The 22,103-nt window shown below is 49.2% G+C and overlaps 1 protein-coding gene across 1 annotated transcript in view; it reads right to left on the reverse strand.

Annotated features, from left to right (window-relative positions):
- Positions 1–22,103, reverse strand: part of FHIP1A (FHF complex subunit HOOK interacting protein 1A) — a 224,674-nt gene that overhangs the window by 6,913 nt on the left and 195,658 nt on the right. Inside the window, exons 8-10 of the mRNA XM_055144688.1 lie at positions 17,734–17,813; positions 9,692–9,882; positions 5,429–6,628 (exon numbers count right to left, since the gene is read on the reverse strand). Of these exons, the coding sequence (XP_055000663.1) occupies positions 5,429–6,628; positions 9,692–9,882; positions 17,734–17,813 (1,471 nt within the window). The remainder of the gene's footprint in view (positions 1–5,428; positions 6,629–9,691; positions 9,883–17,733; positions 17,814–22,103) is intronic.

The raw sequence follows: 22,103 nt of genomic DNA on the forward strand, positions 1-22,103 counted from the left end.
GCAGAGAGCCACAGAGCAAGGAGCACAGAGCAGAGAGCCACAGAGCAGAGAGCCACAGAGCAGAGAGCCACAGAGCAGAGAGCCACAGAGAAGAGAGCCACAGGAGTGCCTGGGCAGAGACTGTTTCTCTCCCGAGCCCCCTGATCCTCCTGGCTGAATAAGCATCCCCATAATGCAAGGCTTAATTTTCAGGATGGCTAAGACTAGCCCCTCTATCCTCCCTGTCACTCTCAGGCCACCATCCACCCCTTCTCCCCAGTGCCCACATTCCAGGAACGGGGCTGCCCCCAGCACTGCCCACTCTGCCAGGGTCCCCATCCTGACCCCGACCAGCACTACCTGAGGTCAGTTCCTCAGCCCCTCATCTGAAATGCAGCAACAACAGTCCTATCTCAATCGAGTCAGGTCTTAAACTAAAAATCTGAAGGGCTGGAGAGACAGCTCACTGGAGCACACGCTGCAGGTGCTGGAGACCCAGCTTTGATCCCATAGCACCACACAGAGCCCCAAGCACTGCCAGGTGTGGGCAAAAGACAAACAAGTAAATCATGTCCCTTGTTTGATCCAACAGTACAGGAATGTGCAGAACCGGCCTTTCCCTGCAGGCTGCCCCCCTTAACAGGTTCCGGGTTACCAGATGTCGGGAAGGTTGTGTAAATAATAAAACAGGAGCTGGATTACTATGATAAAGCACTGACTAACCACATACAACTGTCAGGGCGTGTTCCAGGCACTTCTCTTCACTCTTTTTCCCCTTTTCTGTGGGCAGTGCTGAAAGACATACACTCTTCCCCTGAGCCAAGTCCCCAGGCCCCCAGCTCTTTCCATGACTGACTCCCTCTTGCCTTGCATGTTCTTTATTTATCCATGTTAGAGATGCGGCAGATTGCTTGGTGCACACAGCTAGTAAACAAGAGTCGCTGCTTTATCCAGACCACCAGGTCCCAGAGTCTCTACTCTTGACCAACACAGCCTCCTGCTTCCTGGGGCCTTGGAAGGGAGGGTGTCCAGGTATATCTGTTTTGTGTTGTTTCCATCACAGTTTCATTTTTAAACTATTACAGTTTAGGCTGGATGTATACAAAAGCATTAACATCTTTGGTTTTGATACAGTTTCCACATGTCACCATCAGTGCTCAAGACCCTCCTCCTATGCCCAAGGAGAGTAGAGATAAGGACCAGGAGAATTCTTCCACAGCTTGGAAGCCGGCCTCACATGCAGGGGAAAAGGCAGATGAGGTAGAGAAGGGACCACCAAGCAAAGGATGCTTGGAGTGCTCTCTCAGGACGGGAGATGCGTGCTCGGGATGGGAGAAAGTAGACTTTAGACCACACGATGGCCACTTAATACCTGTATTTCATTCAAATCATAACACCCAAATGGAGAGAGGGAGTAAAAGGGAATGTGCCTGCCACAGAAGCAGCGGGCGAGGGGAGGGGAGGAGAGTGTGGGTGAAAGGGGGGCTGGCAATAGGGATACTAGGAACATTGGTGGGGCAAAATGGGCACTGGTGGAGGAATGGCTACTTGACCACTATATGATGAAAACGTAACCATGAAAGTGTGTAAGTCTGTAATTATATCTCATGGTGTTTCATTAAAATTTTTTTTTTAAAAAAAGACTTCCCCCTCCCCTGTCCTATTGTGCCTTCCTGTTCCCCCTTTACCTTCCTCAGCCCCAACCAATTCCTCAGGACCATGAACCTCTCATTGTGCAGCCCCGTCCTCAGCCCAATTATCCGGTAACTTCCAGTTTATAATGCGAGACCAGGGGTGTGCCATTATCAGGTACTGATTATTCCCTTATTATGTTTCTCTCCACAGCACAGATGAGATCCCTGGCATTTCCTCTTCTGACTTGTTTTGTTTAGAAATGTGGACTGCTTCATCAATCAGCGCTTTGTCCCTGAGGTTGGGGGGTGGGGTATGGGGCACGCAAACCTTCCCTGCATGGCTGCAATTTTGGCAAGGGTGCTGTTGAAGCGAGTGCCGTGAGACCTTTTTAAAATGGTGTCAATGTTACTCAAGATCAGGGTGTGATGCTCTTGTGGTGAGATATGGTATCCACAGATCATATTTGGGTGTTGCATTCGTGTAACTGTCCTACAGGTGGGTACTGGGTTGTTTCCAGTCTTTCTCTGTTCTCAACAGAAAAGGACCATGAACCTCTCGTTGTGCAGTTTGGCACCTAAGTGTGCAAGTGGCTGCAAGATGGAATTAGTGCAGCGGGCACTGCCGTTCTTGGCGCTGACTCAGTGCGGGGCTGGTACCAGTCCTGCCCACTGCTGCAGGCTGCCCTTTCACCCACCACTCACCAGCACGACCACTTCAAGGGCATCTCCAGTCCTCGGACACCAGCTCCCCATTATTGGCTTGGCCCAAAGGCCCCCCACAAGCTGGCATCGCCATGGCCTGGCTTCCTTTACCCCCTCACTGCCTCCCAGGGCCTGCCCCATCAGGCCCACATGCTCACCGCCTGGGCCAACCTCCTGGATGGTCACCTCATGCTCTACCAACCTGGTCACTTCTGCTCACTGCTGTGTTCCTCCTCCAAGAGCCCGTCCCACTCCCTCGGGCTTTCCCTAGATGTTCCCGCATGACTAGGAACACCTTCCTCACAGAGCTCAGTCCACTGAGAGGGCTGCAGGCTCCTTTTAGTTTGGAGGACACATCCAGAGGTGCTCAAGGTTTACTCCTGGTTCTTCACTCAGGATTCACTCCTGGTGGGGCTTGGGGAAATATATTGGGTGACAGAGATCGAATCTGGGTTGGCTGTGTGCAAGGCAAACACCCTACCCACTGTACCCTGACTCCAAGCTCCAACATATTCCTTCATTTCACTGGGCACACTCAGAACCAAGTATGGTGCATGTCTGGTGCTGAGGGATATGTGAGAAATGGTGGCGTGCATGAGCACAGTCAGTTAGAGCCACGGCACATTCTGATTTGGTTAGGAAGCAAGTCCACACCTGCAGCCACCAGAAGTCTGGAGAGATGGAAGTCAGCCTGCTGCTACGTGGCACTCGGAGCCTGGGGAACTGCCGGGTTCACCTCCACAGAGAGAAAATAGATGTGGCCCAAGTTCCAAAGGAGGCAAGCTGGTCAAAATGACCTACGCGCACCCAGACTCATTATTTTATGTTGGCTCCCAGGTGTAGTAGTGGCAAGACATGATACATTCTTTAAAGGAATCGTATTAGCTTTTGTCCTGATATATATTTAGTTTCCTCAGCTCCCGTATTTCCCAGGGATATAACGTATTTCCCAGGGATGTAACCCCTGTTAAAGAAAGTTGGCATTCTATTTTTTGTCCTTTTTTATTTTGAGACCCTCCCTAGCAGTGCTCAGATGCTACCCCTGGCTCTTTACTGGGGTTGCTCTGGGGCCCACAGGATCCATTCCAGTCCTCTCACACGTGCCCAACCTGCTGAGCCATCTCTCTGGACCCAACAAAGCCGATCTTCTATTTCTTCATGGGATTTGGGAGCCATGCCACCAAAAGAAAAATACTTACATTTAATTTTGACTAATGGCAGTGGTCAGGGGCTCCTCCTGGCTCTGTGCTCAGGGAACCACATGTGGTGTCAGAGGCTGAACAAGGTAAGCCCCGTATTGTCTGTTCAGTCCTTGTGTTGACATTTTAAAGGGCAATGTTGGAGGCAGGAGCTGGCTCCAGTGGAAGCGTATGTGCCAGGTCCTCAGTGGAACCCCTGCTACTGTGTGGCCCCTGAGCCCTACCGAGAGTGGTCCCTATGAAAAGGGAATCAAGGAAGAACAATGCCCATCAGCCCTGGGCAACCTGATGCTGTGGAGAGCTCTGCCAATCTGGGTACCTGCTGGGTGAGCATGAATGGGAGAACTCATACAAAACTGCGATTGCAGGGTTACTTCCACACCCTAGTCCCTTGACTCTGCACCCCATCAAAATGGTGGAGCCCCTACTACATCCTTCCCTGCCCTGCTCTTAGTGATTAGAAGAGATTATCCAGTTCCTTGACTTATGATTGACTGACTGATTGGATTTTAATTAAAACCCGTTCACACTGAAATGTATCTCCACTAGAACCTCCACCCTTTTCATTGTGGAATTAAAAGCTTTCTTCCTCTTTAATAACTGTTCACTAAATAGATTAATAAACATAGCAGGAAGGAGGAAGAGCTCCTGGAAATCATGCTAAGCCAATCTGTCTGGACAAAAGCTGACAGTGACTTCTGGGTGGCTGAAGAAGGCGGGATTCTGGCCTCCCCCCATCGAGCTTCCCCAGCTGGCCAGGGAGAGGCACTAGGTGCCCTGTGAGAAGGCGCAGGGGGAATGTGAGCACTGGGACTGCCAGCAGCACCAAGGCCCTGTGGCAGGAACTGCAGAGACAGGGTGCCTGGGCATGACTCCAGGCTCTGTGGCTCCTCAGTGAGGCCAGCTCTGTGTTCCGGAGCACCTCTGAGGGCCCCACTCTTCCCTGAGTTTCAGGAACCTTCTGTGCCTCTCCCACCCATCCCGTCACCTGCAGATGTGCTGGCCTGTGAGTCCTGATGGTTTCTGCACTGATTCCTCTGCTATCACACCAGCCTAGTCGACGGATCCTTTCCCCTAATCTACTGCCCTACCCCCTACCCTACACTACCTTGCTCCCACCCCATTCGATCCTCTCCTGCGCTAGTCTAGGCTGCCACCCTATCCAATCCCACCGCTCCCCTCCCCTCCCACCAATCTTGAACTGGGTGTCTTCCCAGAAAACCCAGTTCATTGTTTAGGTGAGTTGGGAAGGGGCAGAGAGCAAGTCAACACCTGTACCACAGTGGAGCATATGGACGGGGAGTAGGGGTTGGGGGTGGGGGGAGTCTGATGCTGTAAGTTTTTAAAAATTTTATTTAAAATTTAATTTTTTAACATTTAAATTTTAATATTGGACCATACCCTATAGTGCTCAAGGCTTAGTCCTGGCTCTGTGTGCAGGGATCATTCCTGACGATGCTTGGGGTAAGCATATGTGGTACCCAGGATTGAACTGGGGTTGGCCACATGCAAGGCAAGTGCCTTACCTGCCTTACTATTGCTATGGTTACTGTTATTCTTCAAATAAATATAAATGCTAAGAAAAAAAAAGCTAGACTGAAGACGACAAGGCTATGAAACTGAACTTCTTATGTGGTTCAACAGGCCTATCACTGAGGGATAAGAAGGAAAGGGACTCAACGTTCTATGATTTAACCCCAAGTTTGCTGGAACCGAGGCACAGAAAATTACTGCCAGAGTGACAGAATCCAGTGAAATGAAACTGAATCCAGGCCCCCCTGCTCTCTGCAGAACGGATCTGCCCCCAGTGGCAAAGCTGGCAGAGCTCCTGGCAGTCACCTACCAGGCCTTCCTCTTGCAAAGTGGACACACACTCTGAAAAGCAGAAACGGCAAAGCAAGGCAAACTCGTCACCTGTGAAGGGGGTGTTCTGAGTCCTCGGGGGCTGGCGCGAGGCACAGGCGGTGTCGTCTCTCACCCCGAATGGGGTATCCAGGCGCTCCAGGACAGGGGGCTCTGCTATCAAGGAGTCGAAGTCGTCGTCCTCCTCCTCCTCCAGCACCTTCCTCCCCTCCTCCTCCTCCTCCTTGGCTCTGCTCTCTCCCTGCTCCTCCTCCTGCTCTGCTGTGAGCAACGAAGGATCGACAGGGGAGAAACTCGCCTCCAGCAAGCCCTCAGGGACAGAATCCAGCTCTCTGATGATCTGGTCATACTGGGCGATGAGATCCTCCCCATCGGGGGCTGTTGCAGGGTCCTGGGCAGTATCTTCCCCCTCTGGGTCCATGGCCACGGGGTGCTGGGCAGTATCTTCCCCCTCTGGGTTCATGGCCACAGGGTGCTGGGCAGTATCGTCCCCCTCTGGGCTCACAGTTGTGAGGTGCTGGGCAGTATCTTCCCCCTCTGGGTTCACGGCTGAGGGGTGTGTCTGGGGCTCAGCCTCGGAGACGGGGGCTGCTAACTCCGTGTCCCCGCCAGGGGCTCCATCAGGTCCCGGCTCCTGTCGCAGCTCCTGGTCCTGCTTCGGGGACGGGTCAGAATGGTCACTGCGGTCTTCCTCCCCTGGATCTGCTTCCGGCTGGGGGCCGGGCAAGGGGCCGTTGTCCGTGGGGGGGCTCGGGGGCGCAGCCCCATCCTGGGCGTCCTTCTGGGCACACAGCCTGTACACCATCACGTCGTCCTGGAAGTCTGACTCCTCGATGTAGGTCCCCTTGAAGAGCAGGAGGGCGCTCTTCTTCATCTCCTGGATGTGCTTGGGGGGCTCCACGGGGGCCGGGGGGCCCGGGGGCTCGGGCTGGTCGGCTGTGGCCCCGGAAGACATGCCGGTGTCGTAGCTGTCGTCCCACTCCAGCTCCGTGTGGCCCTTGTCCTTGGGGGGGGCCGGGCGGGCGCTGGGGTTCCCGGGGGACTCCTGGGGGGGCTGGGCTGAGCTGACGTCAGGCCTCGGGCTGTCGCCGTCATAGCGGGCGGACCACACGCGGCAGGCTCGCTCGCAGTGCATGATGCTGGTGTGCGCCTCCCACAGGTACTGCAGGTAGCTGATGTCCAGGGCGCGGCCGTACTCCACGATGCAGGCGGCTGGGCCACAGGCCTGGGGGAGCAGCTCCTCCGAAGACCCTGCGGGAGAGAAGCGTCAGACAGGCCCCAAGCGGGGCGGGGTTGGGGGCTCCTGAAAGTCACCTCACCTGCTCCTCAGCTTGTCACCACAAAGCTGGTATCTGTGGCGGGGCGCAGGGAGGGTGGGAGACAGGGGGGACAGGCTTCAAAGGGGAGTGAACCTGTACCCCTAAACATGTTGTAAACTATTGCTTCTTCAGAAAAGATTAAGAAAGTTAAAAAGTGTAAGGATGAAAAAGGAGAGAGAGAGAGAAAGAGAGGGAGAGAGGAAGAGGGAGTGAGAGGGAAAGAGAAAGGGAGAAGAGGGAGAAGGAGAGAAGGAGAGAAGGAGAGAGAGAGAGAGAGAGAGAGAGAGAGAGAGAGAGAGAGAGAAGTGATGGGAGGGAGCCTGGGGACACCGGTGCTGGCAAATGTCCACTGGCGGAGGGACGGGTGTTTGAACACTGGATGACTGAAACCTAATCATGAGCAGCTCTGTAAGGGTCTCTCTCATGGTGATTCAATTAAAAAAAGATGTTTTAAGTGTAAGGATGTGCTTAATGGGTGGTTTCTGGATATTTAAATGGCCACACCTGAGGGCAGGGGAGAACACAAATGGGGAGACCATGTGCACGGCAGGGGGACCCCAGCGCACCCTGGCCCCCTCCAGCACTGCCAGGGCCGTCCTGGTGACCCACACACTACTAATAAACTAAGCCACCCCCAAAAAACATTTTTTTAACAAATCACAAAAAACACTGTGTTTTAAGGAGGACAGATTATGGGCCCAGGACCGCAGTACAGTGTGTTAGGTGCCTCTCTTGCACAAGGCTGACCCAGTCTGGTCCCCTGATCCCCCACACCTCTGGGTGTGGCCTCTAAACAAAATAAAACAAAACATCACTGTATCACTGTCATCCCGTTGTTCATCGATTTACTCGAGTGGGCAAATATACCAGAAACTACTTTCAGGGAGGTGTGGTGGGGGGCTGCATCAGGTAGAAACTCTGATGCCCAAGTCAACGAGCTGCTGTCAGACCATGTACCCGGGTGCCAGGGTTTTCTCTAAAAGCCCTGGATTTTGGTAAAGGCCTGCTAGCTAATCTTGGTTTCCTGGGGACAGCAGGCGAAGCCCATGGACCAAACAGTCGCTGAGTAAAGTCACAGTCTCTACCCAAGATGCTCGGTGCTTTACCACAAGCCACTGTGCGCTTTGAGGTCACAGCTCTGTACCTGAAGTGGCCGTAAAAAGGTCTGTGGTCAAGTCTGAACTTTCCTTTGGAAAGAAAGAAACTCAAAGAAAAGCAATTTCTGAAGCACCGGCAAAGTGGCAGCTGCTTTGTCCATGCCAGACACGAGTCCTTGCAGCTGCCTCAATTCTAAGCAAGACGCCTCTTTCTCCAGTTGCAGAGGGAGAAACTGAGGCTCAGAGGCAAAGGATCACCCGCAGCCAGGGCCGCAGTACATATGTGGGCCACCTCTCACCAGCTGAAATAATGGTACTGATGTCACACTTTTGCAAGTTTCTTGTCTCCCCATGATCTAAATCTCTCCCCTCCTGGGCTAGAATTGAGCCTTTAAGAAGACCTGTTTCCAGGTCAGCAGGATAAATGGATTCATTTTTCACAGCTTTACCCCTTGAAGGCTAGCTTTTTAAAATTGTCCACTCTAAATAAAAGAACACAATCACTGGTGATCATTTTGTAGTAGTTACAATGTGCCAGAACGTCTTCTAAAAGCACATGTGTGTATGCATTCTAATCATTTTATTTAGGGAACATGTGGAGGGAGGGGAGGAAGAGACAGAGAGGGAGAGAGAGAGAGAGGGAAGGTGGGAGGGAGAGAAAGAGGGGAGGGAGGGAGGGAGGGAGGGAGGGAGGGAGGGAGAGAGGGAGAGAGGGAAAAGAGGGAGGGAAAGAGGGAGAGGGAGGGAGAGAAGAGAGGGAGGGAAGGAGGGAGGTAGAGAAAGAGGGAGAGTGAGAGGGAGGGAGAGAGGGAGGGAGAGAAATAAGGAGAGGGAGAGGGAGGGAGATGGAAAGAGGGAGGGAAGGAGGGAGGGAAGGAGAGAGGGAGAGAGAGGGAGAGGGAGAGGGGGAAAGGGGAGAGAGAAGGAGAGAGATAGGGAAGGAGAGAGGGAGAGAAGGGGGAAGGAGGGAGAGAGAGAGAGCGAGAGAGAAAGAGAAATGTGTTCAAGAAAAAAAAGGGGTGGGCCAGAGCAATTGTAAGTTGGCAGGGTATTTTTGCCTCGCATGTAATCAACCCAGGTTCAATCACCAGCCTCCATATGGTTCCCCGAACCCTGCTAGGAGTGATCCCTGAGCACAGAGCCAGGATCCCTGAGCACTACTGTGACCGCACCCCCACAAAGAAAAAAGAAAGAGAGAAAGGGGCTTCTCCAGAGTGGGAGAGAGCCCTCTACCCCATAAAGCAGAAGGGAGGAATTCCAGGGCTGAGATGGGGATGAGCCAGCACTGGGGGCTCCTTCTAAGAGCTCTCATGGCCCAACCCACTTGTCCTTGTCACAACCCTTTCAGGTGGGTTCAACTTCACCGATTGAGGGAAACACTTAGAAAGGGGTGAGAAAGGGGACCCTGACGGCGGACACTAACACTGGAAGTGTTGCTGGTGTTGCAACTGTATGCCTGAAATTCAATCATAAACTACTGGTGCCTTAATTAGAATACATATCTATTTTAAAATCTGCCCTGCGAAGGCTAAGGGTGAAGCCTCCAAATCCCCCCTCGCACCATGCAGGGGTGGCTCCAACCCTGGGCATGGGGGCACCGGGAAGCACCACGAGGGCACTGAGCCACGTGCCTGCCCCTTACCCTGCATGTCTGAGAAGAGAAGCTGGTGTGTGTTGGCCCCTCTGGATTCGAGGATGCACTCGGAAGTCCAGTTAAAACCAAGGCCCGAGGTCACCGGTGAGGTGGCTGGGCGGTGCTCCAGTGAGCAGCCTCCTGGGGAACCTGAGGTCCCCACCCCCAGTAGAGGAAGGGGACTCACCGCATCCCCACACATTTCCCCAAAGAGGCGGGGCGCAAGGAGACTTCTGTTATAAGACCACCAGGCACGAGCTCCTACCTGCGCTCTCCTGCGTGCACTTGGACCAGAGGATGTAATCCCGCTCCTGGTTGCCAAGCGTCAGGGTGATCCCGCTGGAGCAGCAGACTGGGGTGAGAGCCAGCAGCTTGGCGGCAGACACGGAGTAGCAGTCTCTCTCCTTCACGGCCCACCTCTGGCTCAGCATCATGTGATTGCAAGGGATCAGGTATCTGCAAGACAAGCCGCAGCCTGAGGCCTGGCTCTCCCCCACCTCCAGCCCTGCCGCCCCCCATGCCCCATCCGACTCCCCAAGCGGTGCCTTTGCAAAACTCTGGCCAAGGATGTCTCTCCCGAGCGGTTCCACCCGTGTGGAACCTTCACAAGGTCACCTCCTCCCATGCCCGCTCTATGCCTCTGCACTACTGTCACCCGCACCGGGGGTGGGCTGCCACTGCCCCGCCACCTGACCAAGTCCCCTTCCTGTTCCCTTCCGGCCCCCCAGAAGATGGAACCGCACCGGCCGCCACTCTGCACTATCCCCCAGAGTCACCATGGCTATCCCCGGAGTTCTGGGCAGGGCGGCGTGTGCTACAGGGGAGTTAGGCTCACCCCCCAGGCAGTGCTCATAAGCAAACCCCCCCATGTCCCCTTTGGGGCTCCAGGGTGGATGCTTCGAGTTCTTAATGGCTCCCTTCCTGGTAGGGAGTATAGGACTTCACTGCTGTCAACAACCCCAGAGCAAGGGACAAGTCCAAGTCCAGCTGTGACCCACCACCCGGTGTCACCCCCGCTGCTGCTGTTTCTCATCTGGCTCCTGGAAGGGACAGGCAGAGATCAGCCCGGTTGTGGAGTTCAGCAGGACCCTACTTTGAGGGCACTTCTTAAAAGCCTGTAAACCTGAGGGGTCTCCCCTGGTGTCTGCCGCTCCATGAGAGGGGGGACCCCGTGTACGAATGACAGACCCAAGTGCAGGCAGGGAGAGATGCAGCTCTTGGGGCACCTGGTACCCAGGCATGAGTGGTGTGTGAGGTGCCAATGCCACACTGGCCACCTGCACCCGCGGGAGCACGTGGTTCCCCCAGGTTCATCTGGGTAGCGAGGAAGGGGGCCCTCACCTTCCTGCCCACCACCCCTGAAGCCTGAATCGCTTCTAAGGTCCAGGACCCCCCAGGTGGGGGTTCCCTTTCATGAGACAGGGTGCCCAAAAGGCAGAGTGAGAGAAAAATGGGGTGCAGGCCACAGGGTGGGGACTCAGGGCTGGCCCAGGCTCAGCCCTTATGTGTGCCTGCGGCCCCCGCCCCGGGGAGGAGGGGCGAGAAGGGAAGCTGGACAATGAAGAAACTGGATCTGGGTAGTGGTGATTAGGATTGGTGCTGCGGGCATGAGAAGGGCGTGTTCTTTAGCACCCCTGCACTCAGGAGGACCCACCACCCTGCACCTCTGAACTCAGAAGGACCCAGCACCCTGCACCCCTGCACTCAGGAGGACCCAACATCCTGCACCCCTGCACTCAGAAGACCCCAGTACCTGATCCCCTGTGTTCAGGAGAATTCAGCATCCTGCACCCCTGCACTCATAAGGACACAGAACCATGTTCCCCTGCGTTCAAGAAGACCCAGAACCTGCACTGCACCCTTGCACTCTGGAGGACCCAGCATCCTGCACCCCTGCACTCAGAAGACCCCAGTACCTGATCCCCTATGTTCAGGAGAATTCAGCATCCTGCACCCCTGCACTCATAAGGACACAGAACCATGTACCCTGCGTTCAAGAAGACCCAGAACCTACATCCCTGCACTCTGGAGGACCCAGCCCTTTGTACCCCTACACTAAGGAGGGGGACCCACCAAGAATACAGGTGAGACTCCACAGGGGAGGAGGCCATGCAGACACTGCTGGGCACTGGCTTACAGTAGACACGGGTCAGACCCCACATTTGAGGTCCCGGAGGTGACAACTGACACCCAGCAAGGGACCGAGGTCTTGGACAAGGGGTGGCATTTGTTGCCATGGTCACAACCACAGATTCTCTGACCGCCATCCCAGGCGCAGTGCTGAGGGATGCTTGGGGCTCATAAGATGCATTGTAGCTCTATTTCTCTCATTAATTATTAAATAAATAAATGGCTCCAAATGCTTTTATATACCACAGGAACTCAATGATGACTTACAGATCCAACCGAGCATATTTCATGACTTAATTCCATATACATAGATTTTCACTCTTTGTTTGAAATATTTTTAAAAAAAGGAACACTGGATCAAACCTAATAAAAGTATTTATCAAATATCACCAGTGGGGTAGCTTAAAATTACATTAGAATAAAGAGTTATTGGAAATTTGCAACTCTGCAAATTCATGTTTTCAGTCAAAACTAAGAATTTTCTTCTGAGTAAATCAAAGAGAGAGAGAGATCCCCTACCGGTGGATGAAGGTCTATGAAATTGCAAATGGGGGATTCTGTTGAAATGAATAACCCTCCTTATTCAAAACAGCTCTTTTGCTGTGCCTTTGAAATAAAGGATTATCCCAGAGGGAAGAGTAGGAGGAACAGACATTGACCCTCTGTCTTTCCATTAATTATAGGGAGAGACGAGGACAGGAAGAGTGGCCAATGCGCTCCAAATGTCAAAGATAAAAATGAAGTAGCTGTTGATAGCAAAAGCAGCACATAAGAATTCTGTACAGGTATCCACCATCAGGCTATCTTTCTCATTTACCCAACTTACTTTGTTTAAGGAATTTGTTTGAATTCAGGAAACAGTAAAAGGAATCAGAGACTCACAAATATCTGATTCTAAAGGCCCAGATTACGTGAACTAAGCCCATAATATAGAAGGAAATAAAAAAAGTACTGCCCTCCCCTCATTCATTAATGCTGAAGCCCTCCGCAGCCCTGAGTCTGTTTGCTCTTTTCCTAGGTACCATTCATTAAAATAAATCATCATCATCCTGAAACAATTCCCTGACAACCAATCAATAACAAAGTAGATGCACTGCCTACTGCCACACTGACAATACAAACTAGCAAAACAGTGCAGGGAAGAAAAATGAAATAAAGCAAAGTGCTTCTCACATGCCGATAACAGCCTCCACAGTGCACCAAGAGGCAAAAATCCAGAAAGCAACGTGAGAGAATTTCAGAAAGATTGTTTTTCAAAGACATTCTGACCCTGTTTCTCCTGTTAATTCTCCCCCTTTCCTGGAGACACTTGCCTCTAAGGTGAGTGGGAAATGTCCCTGAAGTGTCTGCAGACACGGTCACTCTTGAAGCAAAACTCCCTCTGTCTCATCACGAGAGGCAATGCAGCCCTTACACCAGACATCAGGGCGGCAGCTGGACCAGATCCTTCAGAAATGGCCTTCCGGGCCCCAAGTGATAGTACAGAGCGGGTAGGGCACTTGTTTTCACATGCCCAACCCGGATTCAATCCCCAGCATACCATATGGTCCCCAAGACCACCAGGAGTGAGCCCTGAGTACAGAGCTAGTAGAAAGGCCTGACCATTGCCAGCTGTGGCCCAAAAACCACAAAGCAAAGCAAATAAATGGTCCTTGGGGGAGTAAGTGCAGGGGTGCTGGGTGCTGGGTCCTCCTATCTACAGGGCCCTTGGCCTTAGCATAAGCAATTCTGGCTTCAGATGTGGTGGGCATGGAGGTGAGGATGCCCTTCCTCACTACCAGGGCAAATTTTCGATACCACCTGAGCCGGAAAAGCTGGGGCATGGCTGTGACTGTCCCCTTTCATGGCCTGCCCCGGGCTGCTGGGTGCACCACATCCACGGCAGACAACAATTTCTCACTATCATTGCCTCTCTCCTTGGGGTACCTTCTTTAAACTACTCCTCTGACATTTTTCTAAATTAAAGAAACAGACTGGTTACGATGGGATAATGGCTTTGAAATGTCAATACTTCAGACTGGTTTGGTTCCACAGGCCAGGAAAGCTTGGCATACTCTGGACCAGGTTTGATGCCCAGCACCACGTGGTCCCCGAGCCCTTCTGGGGAAGTCCTGCTGACCTCGGCCACTACTGAGTGTGGACTTCTTTGCCCCCCCATAATCTTAGGGAGGGCCTGAGCAGCATCACATCCTTAGGGCCTTGAGCTGAAGCACCAATCCCATTAGCTAAGTGGAACTTCCCCTCACCAAAAACAAAACAAAAAAAGCAATAAACGAGGAAAATATTTTGGCTTTGTCCAATAAAAACTGATACAATTATTTATCACACACCAACTTCATTAAAAGGATTCACATAATCTTCACTGCTCCATTGCCTCTCGGATCTACAAGTTTATCATGTACATTCAAATGTCTCCGGGGTAACAACACAAAGGAAATAAATTAATTTGATGTCCCTTAGAATAAAACTTAAGTGACCAGAAGAACAAGGATTTCTCATTGTCTTCTGCTTTGGGGACAGACTCTAAATCAGAAAAGAGGGCTTCATTAGTTTAAAATACACTTTCTGGAAAACTCCCCGCCCTTAAATTTGTGTAATCTTGCAGTGTTTCTAAACATTTCCACCAATATAGTGACAGCAAATTCTCTGCCAAGTGGTGTGAGGTGGCAAATTTCAGAACCTGAACCAGTCCAGTGGAAGCCTGAGCTGGTCATCAATCACATCTTCCCTGATTCCCGCAATGACGGAAACTGAACTCAAGAGGGCAAATGCTCTACTACGGAGTACATCCCCCAGCCCACTGGACAAGTTACAGCTTGCCCTTTGCCCTCCACTCTTCATTGCTTTGTTTTCCTATTTTTGACAGGAGCCACATGCAGAGGTGCTGGGGGGAATTTGGGGACAGTTCCCGATGATGCTCGAGTCCATGCTTAGGGGCCATGAAGGCTGTACTCAAAGGTGCTGGGGAAACAGTGTGGTGCCAGGGATCAAACTCAGGGGCTCACACATGCATGAATTGTGCTCTACCACTTTCCCTCATATCCTGGGCCTAGTTTTCCTACGTTTTCCCTTTTATCTCTTTCTGTTGCAGACTAATTAACTTTTATCTTCTTAGCTCATTAATTTTCTTTCAATCTGTCTTAAATGCTATTTATCTCAACACTCAGTTTTTTTAACTTTTTTTTTTCACTTTTAAGAGCAGTACTTGATTCTTCTTCAAATCTGCCAGTCTTTTTTTTTTTTTTAAGTTTCTGGGTCACACCCAGCAATGCTCAGGGATTATTCCTGGTGGTGCTCAGGGAACCATTTGGGGTGCCAGGACTTGAACCTGTATCAGGCATGTGTTAGACAAATGGCCTACCTACTGTACAATCTCTCTAGCACCTCTGCTAGTCTTTTATATATGTGTGTGTATATATATATATATATATATATATACACATACATATATTGTGCTACAAAAGTAATCTTTTTATAGACTTTTTAATTGTATCACTATGAGATAGACCCTTACAAGCTGTTTATGATTAGACTTCAGTCATACAGTGTTCCAACACCCATCCCTCCACCAGTGTACCTTCTGCCAGTGTTTTTTAGTTGGTTATGAGAACACCTACTTTGACCAACAGAAATTATAAGTACTGACAATGATGAGAAATAGGAACTGTGGTCCACTACTGGTAGGCATGTAAAATGCATGGTAAACAACTTGAAAAAGAAAAGAATTATTACAGGATCCAGTCACTGCACTTTTGGATATACACCCAAAGAACTGAGCGCAGGATCTTGAAGACGTGATCATGAACCTTCATGGGGCCCAAGCAGCAGGCTCTGCTGTGACCCAAAAGTGGGCTCATCCCCAAACGGATAAACCAAAGGGCAATGGTGGATTATTCAGCCTTAAAACAGGGAGGGAATTGGGGGTGCAAGCCACCGTGTGGCTGAACCCTGAGGACACCACAAAGCAAAGGAAATCAGGAGCCAAAAGGCAAGGCCTAGGGGTGAGTTACCCAGGGAAGGAGTCTACTTCTGGGAAAAGTCCAGGGGCACGCCTCCTAAGTAGTTCCTGTTGGGCCTGCTGCACCCAAGCCCCTGTTTTGTCCCCATCATCCCAAAAGTCAAACTCACATCCTGTCAAAACCCCAAAGCAGGCCACAGAAATAGTACATAGGTTAAGGTATGTGCTTTGTACGTGACTGGCCTGGGTTCAGTCCCAGGTGATGCCATGAATGACACCCAAACACAGAGCCTGGGGAGACCACCAGCATCTTTGGGTAAGGCCCCATCCCCTAATCCCTCCCAAACATTAAAACAAAACAAAACCCCACATACCAGAGACAGCCCTGGGCTCCTGATCTTCTGCAGTTCCTGGCTTCCTCCAATCTTACTCCCAAGGACAGATCAGAGCACCAAGGCCACAGCAGGGAGCCAGGGATGCAGCCAGAAGCTGCCCTCCCTCACCTGTTCCCTTTTCCTTCTGCACTAGAAGGGATGAGGAGAGCAGGGCAGCAGAGATGAGGAAACAGAAGCTGTCCCCAAGAAGACGTATGCTGAGCCCAGGTGGGATTTGGTGCTCCTGATCCCCTTCACAAACAGCCAGATTAACAGCATGCCATCAGCCCCTGGCTCCCAACTGCAAATAATTCCTGTGTCCTTCACCCCGTGCCCAGTGCTTCTGCGGGACACACCTCTGATCCCCTACATCTGAGTTCCTTTCAAGCACCAATTCCTTGCTGCACTATTCCGAGAAAGGGTTTACTCTAAGCCCATCCTGAGTTTCACTGACGCATTCTCTGCCCTCCTGTAGAAAACCACGACCAAAGAAAGAGCCTGTGCAATCCAATGACAGGGACAGTTTGTATCTGGAAGGGTTGTTTTCCATGACAGGCCCCTCAGCAGAAAAATCATTCCAGCAGCCTGGAAGAGCTCTCAGAGTACTTCTAAAATGTTCTAACCATCCCATCCATTGTTTCCAGGAACAGCCTTATCATGGAGTGCTTTTGGCTCCCCAAGCTAATTTTGTTTAATTTATTTTTTTAAAATTTATTTATTAACTCACCATGAGAGCAGTTACAAAACTTATGGGTTTAAGACTCGGTCATACAATAATGAAATACCTGTCCCTTCACCAATGCACATTTCCCACCACCAACAACCCCAATATACCCCCCATCCCACACCCTCCCTCTATCTGTGTGGTAGATAATGTCCACATTACTCTCTCTCTACTTTGGTTACATTCAATATTTCTACACTGGGCCTACCATTGTTATTTGAGATTTTTCTCTAACATTAGACACTATGTTTTCTATCGGTGATTATGAATAGCATAGGATGCTGTGCTACCGCGGCCACGCAATTTTGGAATTCTGGAATTTTAATAATTAAATCTGGAGGGATTTCTGCCAAAAGCCGCTGGGTTCCAGTATTTGTTTCTGAGTCTCTGGGATCATGACCATGCAGCAACTCGATCAGGAGTCAGAGAGGCAATTCGTGGGCAGCAACTCCGGGTCTCATTAGGGCAAGGGAGAAAAGGGCCGGCCCCAACACCATCCTGTGAGACTCCGTGCGCCTTCTCACTGCGGGCCCACAATGGACCTCACAATGGACCTGTCTGTCCATTGGCCCCCAAGCCACCAGGGGAAAAAGGCAGTGGATCCCCTTTTCCCACCTGGAAAGGCCCGGGGCCGAGAACTTAATTCAGAGCTTAATTTGGCAGAAATGCGCCCAAGCTAATTTTAATAGTAAAATTAAGTTAAACTTGGGACTGTATCACTGTATCACTGTCACTGTATCACTGTCATCCCGTTGCTCATCGATTTGCTGAAGTGGGCACCATTAACGTCTCCATTTTGAGACTTGTTACTGTTTTTAGCATATCAAATACACCATGGGTAGCTTGCCAGGCTCTGCCATGCGAGTGAGATACTCTTGGTAGCTTGCCGGGCTCTCCAAGAGGGGCGGGGGAATTGAACCTGGGCCAGCCATGTGTAAGGCGAACGCCCTACTGTCATGCTATCCAGTAAACTTGGGACATCATGCAGAAATTAAACAAGCGTTCTTGATGATTTTCTTCCTTGAAAGCATAGCCCCTGACTTGGCTGACATTACCAGAGAGATATACAATAGCAAGAGCAGAGAATGAGTTCTTAAAGGGAACAAAAGGTGACAACTCACCTTAGAACCAGCTGTAACATCACATCTTCACAGTGTAAACCGATGAGCGTTCTAAATAATGCCAGGGACACCACGCAGAGCTGGGGGAGGCAATAAACACACATGCGAGTTCAGACACTGGAAGGGGAGCTCGACTCCCTACAGATGGTAAATAAGTCAGAATTACAAAATAAAACAGCCTTTCTTCTTTAAAGCAGTTTTGATAAGAACATGCTGCTGCCAAAGAGAACATGGATTCGGGCTATGAGTTCCCCTGTAGAATTTGATTCAAAAGCCCAGGCCTGGAACTATGCCATTAAACAGAATTAGTATCCTCTATGTGCCTATTGCCAACATTTAGAGCCAAATAAATAGGCCCCCAACAACATACATATACACACATGCACACAAATATGTGCATACATGCACACGTAGTCTTCTATTTTCCTTTTATTTTGAAATATCTCCTTGGTTATCACCTAGAAAGGCAACAGAAGTATCCCCCTATGTCCTAGCCAACTCTCCTCACTAAAGTTCTCCTTCTCAAGCTTGGGTAAAATTGGACACTGGGGTAAATAATCTAGGTTCCATTTCCTCTAATGTGAGTTTATCAAGTTTTCTAGAAAGTTTATTTTATAATGCCTGAATCCTTTCTATCTCTGATTTACAAAAAGGAAAGAGAAACAGTCAAATAGAGAAGACTCCCAGAAGTATACTATAAAACTATCATGGCCTTTTGGGAGGTAAACTTTCAACATTCTTTTTGTTTTTGGGTTTGGGCCTCACCTGGCTGTGTTTGGGGCTTATTCCTGACTGAGCTCAGGATTTAGTCCTGACTCTATGCAGAAGGATCACTCCTGGCAGATTTGGGGAACCATATGGGGTGCTAGGGATCAAACCTGAGTCAGCAAAACAACTGGTCTACTTGCTGTACTATCTCTCTGGCTACATAAGTCGCATTCTTTGCATAAGACAATGAATGCCAGTCTTCCTTCAGGAAAAATGGGCTTTAAATCTGTCTATATAATCCATGATGAGTTGTCAGAAACTGCCACCATGGGCCTGCCCCCAGAATGCTTACACCCACACAGGTCATCTGCTTGGAGTTACCCAGAAGTGACAGTCTTCGTCCCATCCATCTGACCTTGCACATGTTAGTCTGTAGCCTGGAAAGCTTTGTTTTTTCTCTCTTTCTTTTTTTCCTGAGAGGGGTCCAAACCTGGCTTTGCTAAGGACTTACTCCTGGCTCTGTGCTCAGAGATCATTCCTGGAAGGGCTCTGAACACCATATGGAATACTGGGGATCAAATCCAGGTCAGCCACATGAAGGGCAAGTACCTTACCCAGGGGACTAAAGCTTCAGCCCCCAGAAAGCCTTTTCTTTCCTCCTGTGCAGCCCAGCCCTGACTGATGCACAGCTGAGACATCACTTATGCTGGGTTCTCTTCCTCCCAATGTTGCCACTCAGCGCACTCCCTTCCTCCTTTCTTTCCTTCCTTCCTCTTCCTTCCTCCTTCCTCGTCTCAGGCTCAGTTCCATTCCTTCCTGAGTCTGAGCAAAGCCCCTATCGCACATTCATGGCAACCAGTCTGCCTTTTTGTTATCAAGTAACCGAAGTTCTTTATTCTGTGTATGAGTAACTTATCAAGTGTAATTGGCAAAATTTCCCTCCTATTTCACTTAATGGTTCCCTCTCCTAAGCACAAAGGTTTTCAGCTGTTTCTTTTGCCTCTTGAAATTTTCTATTATTGGGTTTTCTATTTCCTGAATCAGTGTCAGAAGTGTACGTCTTTGTAGAATTTATCCATTTCACCTAAGCTTTCCAACAGTTTGGCATCTAATTTTTCATAGTATTCTCTCATAAGCCTTTTTTTACTTCTATAAGGTCAACAGTAATATTTTGTAAAATAAAAAATATTTTAATAAAAATAGCACGGCATATAATATTTCATAATATTTGCTCATTTTTTAAATTTCTGTAAGGTCAATAGTAATATTTTCTTTTTAGAAAAAGTGACATTTTTAACTAAAAATTTTTTTATTCCTATAAGGCCAATTTTTTTAATTTTTAAAAAAATATTACACTCCCTTGTAATATTTTTATTTCTGTATTATTTTCATTTCTGTAAGGCCAACAGTAATTAAAAATATTTACTTTCATTTCATATTTTAATAATTTCAGCCCTCTCTTTTTCTTCATTAAACTAGCTCAGAGGTTTCTAAACTTATTTGAACTACCACCACTTTTCAGAAAAAAAATAAGACAGTATCCCTCTTAGAATTCCCTCTTCTTTAACTGGAGAAACAGAAAGTTCCCCCATTTGTATCCAAGGCTACTGCTGTCCCTTCCCCAACGGTTCTGAGACCCCTGAGGATGGTCATCACCCCTCCTGGGAAATAGTGACAGTGCTAAAGGGTTCTGAATTTTGTTAATCTTTTCCAAGAGCAAGATTTTGTTTTTGTTCATTTTCTCTGTTATTTTTCTATTCTCTATTTTGTTTATGTCTACTCCTGTCCCTATCATTTCCCCTTTTTTCCCCCCTTCTTGTTTTGAGTTTGATTTCCTTTTTCCAGGGTCCTAAAGGGGAGAATTTAGGTTATGGTTTTCAGATTCTTTTGCTTTTTTTAAATTTTTTTGTAGGCTTTCACAGTAATCTATTTCCCTTTATTAAGTGCTATTGCTGCATTTCATAAATGTTGGCATATTGTATCTTCATCCCATTTCTCTTAAACTATTATTTCATTTCCTCTGTGATCCACTGATTACTGTGCTATTCATTTATGTATCATGAATTTTCTTTCTGTCAATGCTACTTAGGTTAGGAGGCTAAAGCTAGTTCAGTGGGTAGAGTGCTTTCCTTGCACGTGGCTGACCCAGATTCTGTCTCTGGCATCCCATAGGGTTCCCAGCTCCCTGTCAGGAGTAATTCTTGAGTACAGAGCCAGGAGTTAGCTCTGAGCACTGTTAGACCCAAAAAACAAACAAACAAAATCCTATAAAACTACCTGTATGATTTCGATGCTTTCTCTTTCTTTCTCTCTTTAGCTCTTTCTCTCTTTCTTTCTTTCTTTTTTTCTTTCTTTGTTTTTTTTTGGGGGGAAGCCTCCAAGCAGTGCTCAGGGTGCATGGGAGGCCCCTCAGAAAATATCTGGCCTAGCTCTGTGGACCTGATGGGTGGGTGGCAGGGCTGCTGGATGCAGAAGTGGCTTATGTAGCTCTTCCATAAGGAAAGTTACTGCACCTCTTCCAGTTTACAGCACTCTCAGTTTACAGTACTCCCAGCTTACAGCACTCCCACCCTGCTTATAGCACTCCCAGCTCCTCTCAGTTTCTGATGGATCACTGACTATGCTTTCTTCCATTAACCACTCACTAACTACTCAAATCCTCCTTACTGCTCTGTAGATGCACCAAGAATTCCTAGCAGAACTGCAACCCCAGACCTTTCTTCCTTCAGAGCCCACAGATGTAAAATAAATTTTCCTGTTCCTTATAAATCTAAGTGCCATTTGGCTTCTCCCCGATCAGATCAAGTCGAGTCCCACAACAAGCCTGGTGATGCTGTGCTGAGGACCTACACAGTGCTGGGGACCGAACCCTAACCCAGAGCCTATCCCTTGGGAGACACACACTCAAGCCCTAAGATGGCAGGATCTCCACATCCCTCAGTATTTGAAGCTAATTGCCTTAGGGAATGTTCCCTGAACACTGGAGGAGAGTGCTGAGGCTGGTGGTCTATAAATGTCAGCTAGGTCTACTTTGCCTATGGTATGATTCAGGTCTATTTCCTTGTGATGCTCTGCCTAGTCACTCTATTATCATTGAAATACCCAACAACTCTGTTGCATTTTCTATTTTCCCCTTCATGTCCATCAGCACTTGCTTCTGGTTGCAGAAGCATCTAATTTATAATTGTTGTATCTTCCTGAGGGATTGACCTGCCATCACTTTAAATATCCTCTTTCTCTACAGTTATATTCTTCCTTAAAATAAACTTTGTTGGGCAAGAGAGAGGACAGCAGGTAAGACACATGCCTTGCACATAGCTGACCTTGGCACTCCACATGGTCCCCCAAAGCCCGCCAGTAGTGATCCCTGAGTGTAGAGCCTGGAGTAAGCCCTGACCACTGCTGGTGTCACCTCAAAACCAATATATAAAGCCACCTTGATTATTGCTATAGCTGCTCCAGCTTTATGTTTTGGTTGCTCTTAGCATAAGGCCTTTCGCCCGTACTTTAACTTTCATCCTATTCGTATCTTCAAATCTAAAGTTTCTTCCATAGACACTAGTGTTGTACCTTATTTTCTCTCTAGTCTAACAATCTCTGCATATTGAATTTTTAAAATCTATTTTAACATATAGCCTATATGATTTTAGCTATATTCACCC

Source organism: Sorex araneus, chromosome 7, assembly GCF_027595985.1.
Source record: "Sorex araneus isolate mSorAra2 chromosome 7, mSorAra2.pri, whole genome shotgun sequence".
Lineage (NCBI taxonomy): Eukaryota > Metazoa > Chordata > Mammalia > Eulipotyphla > Soricidae > Sorex > Sorex araneus.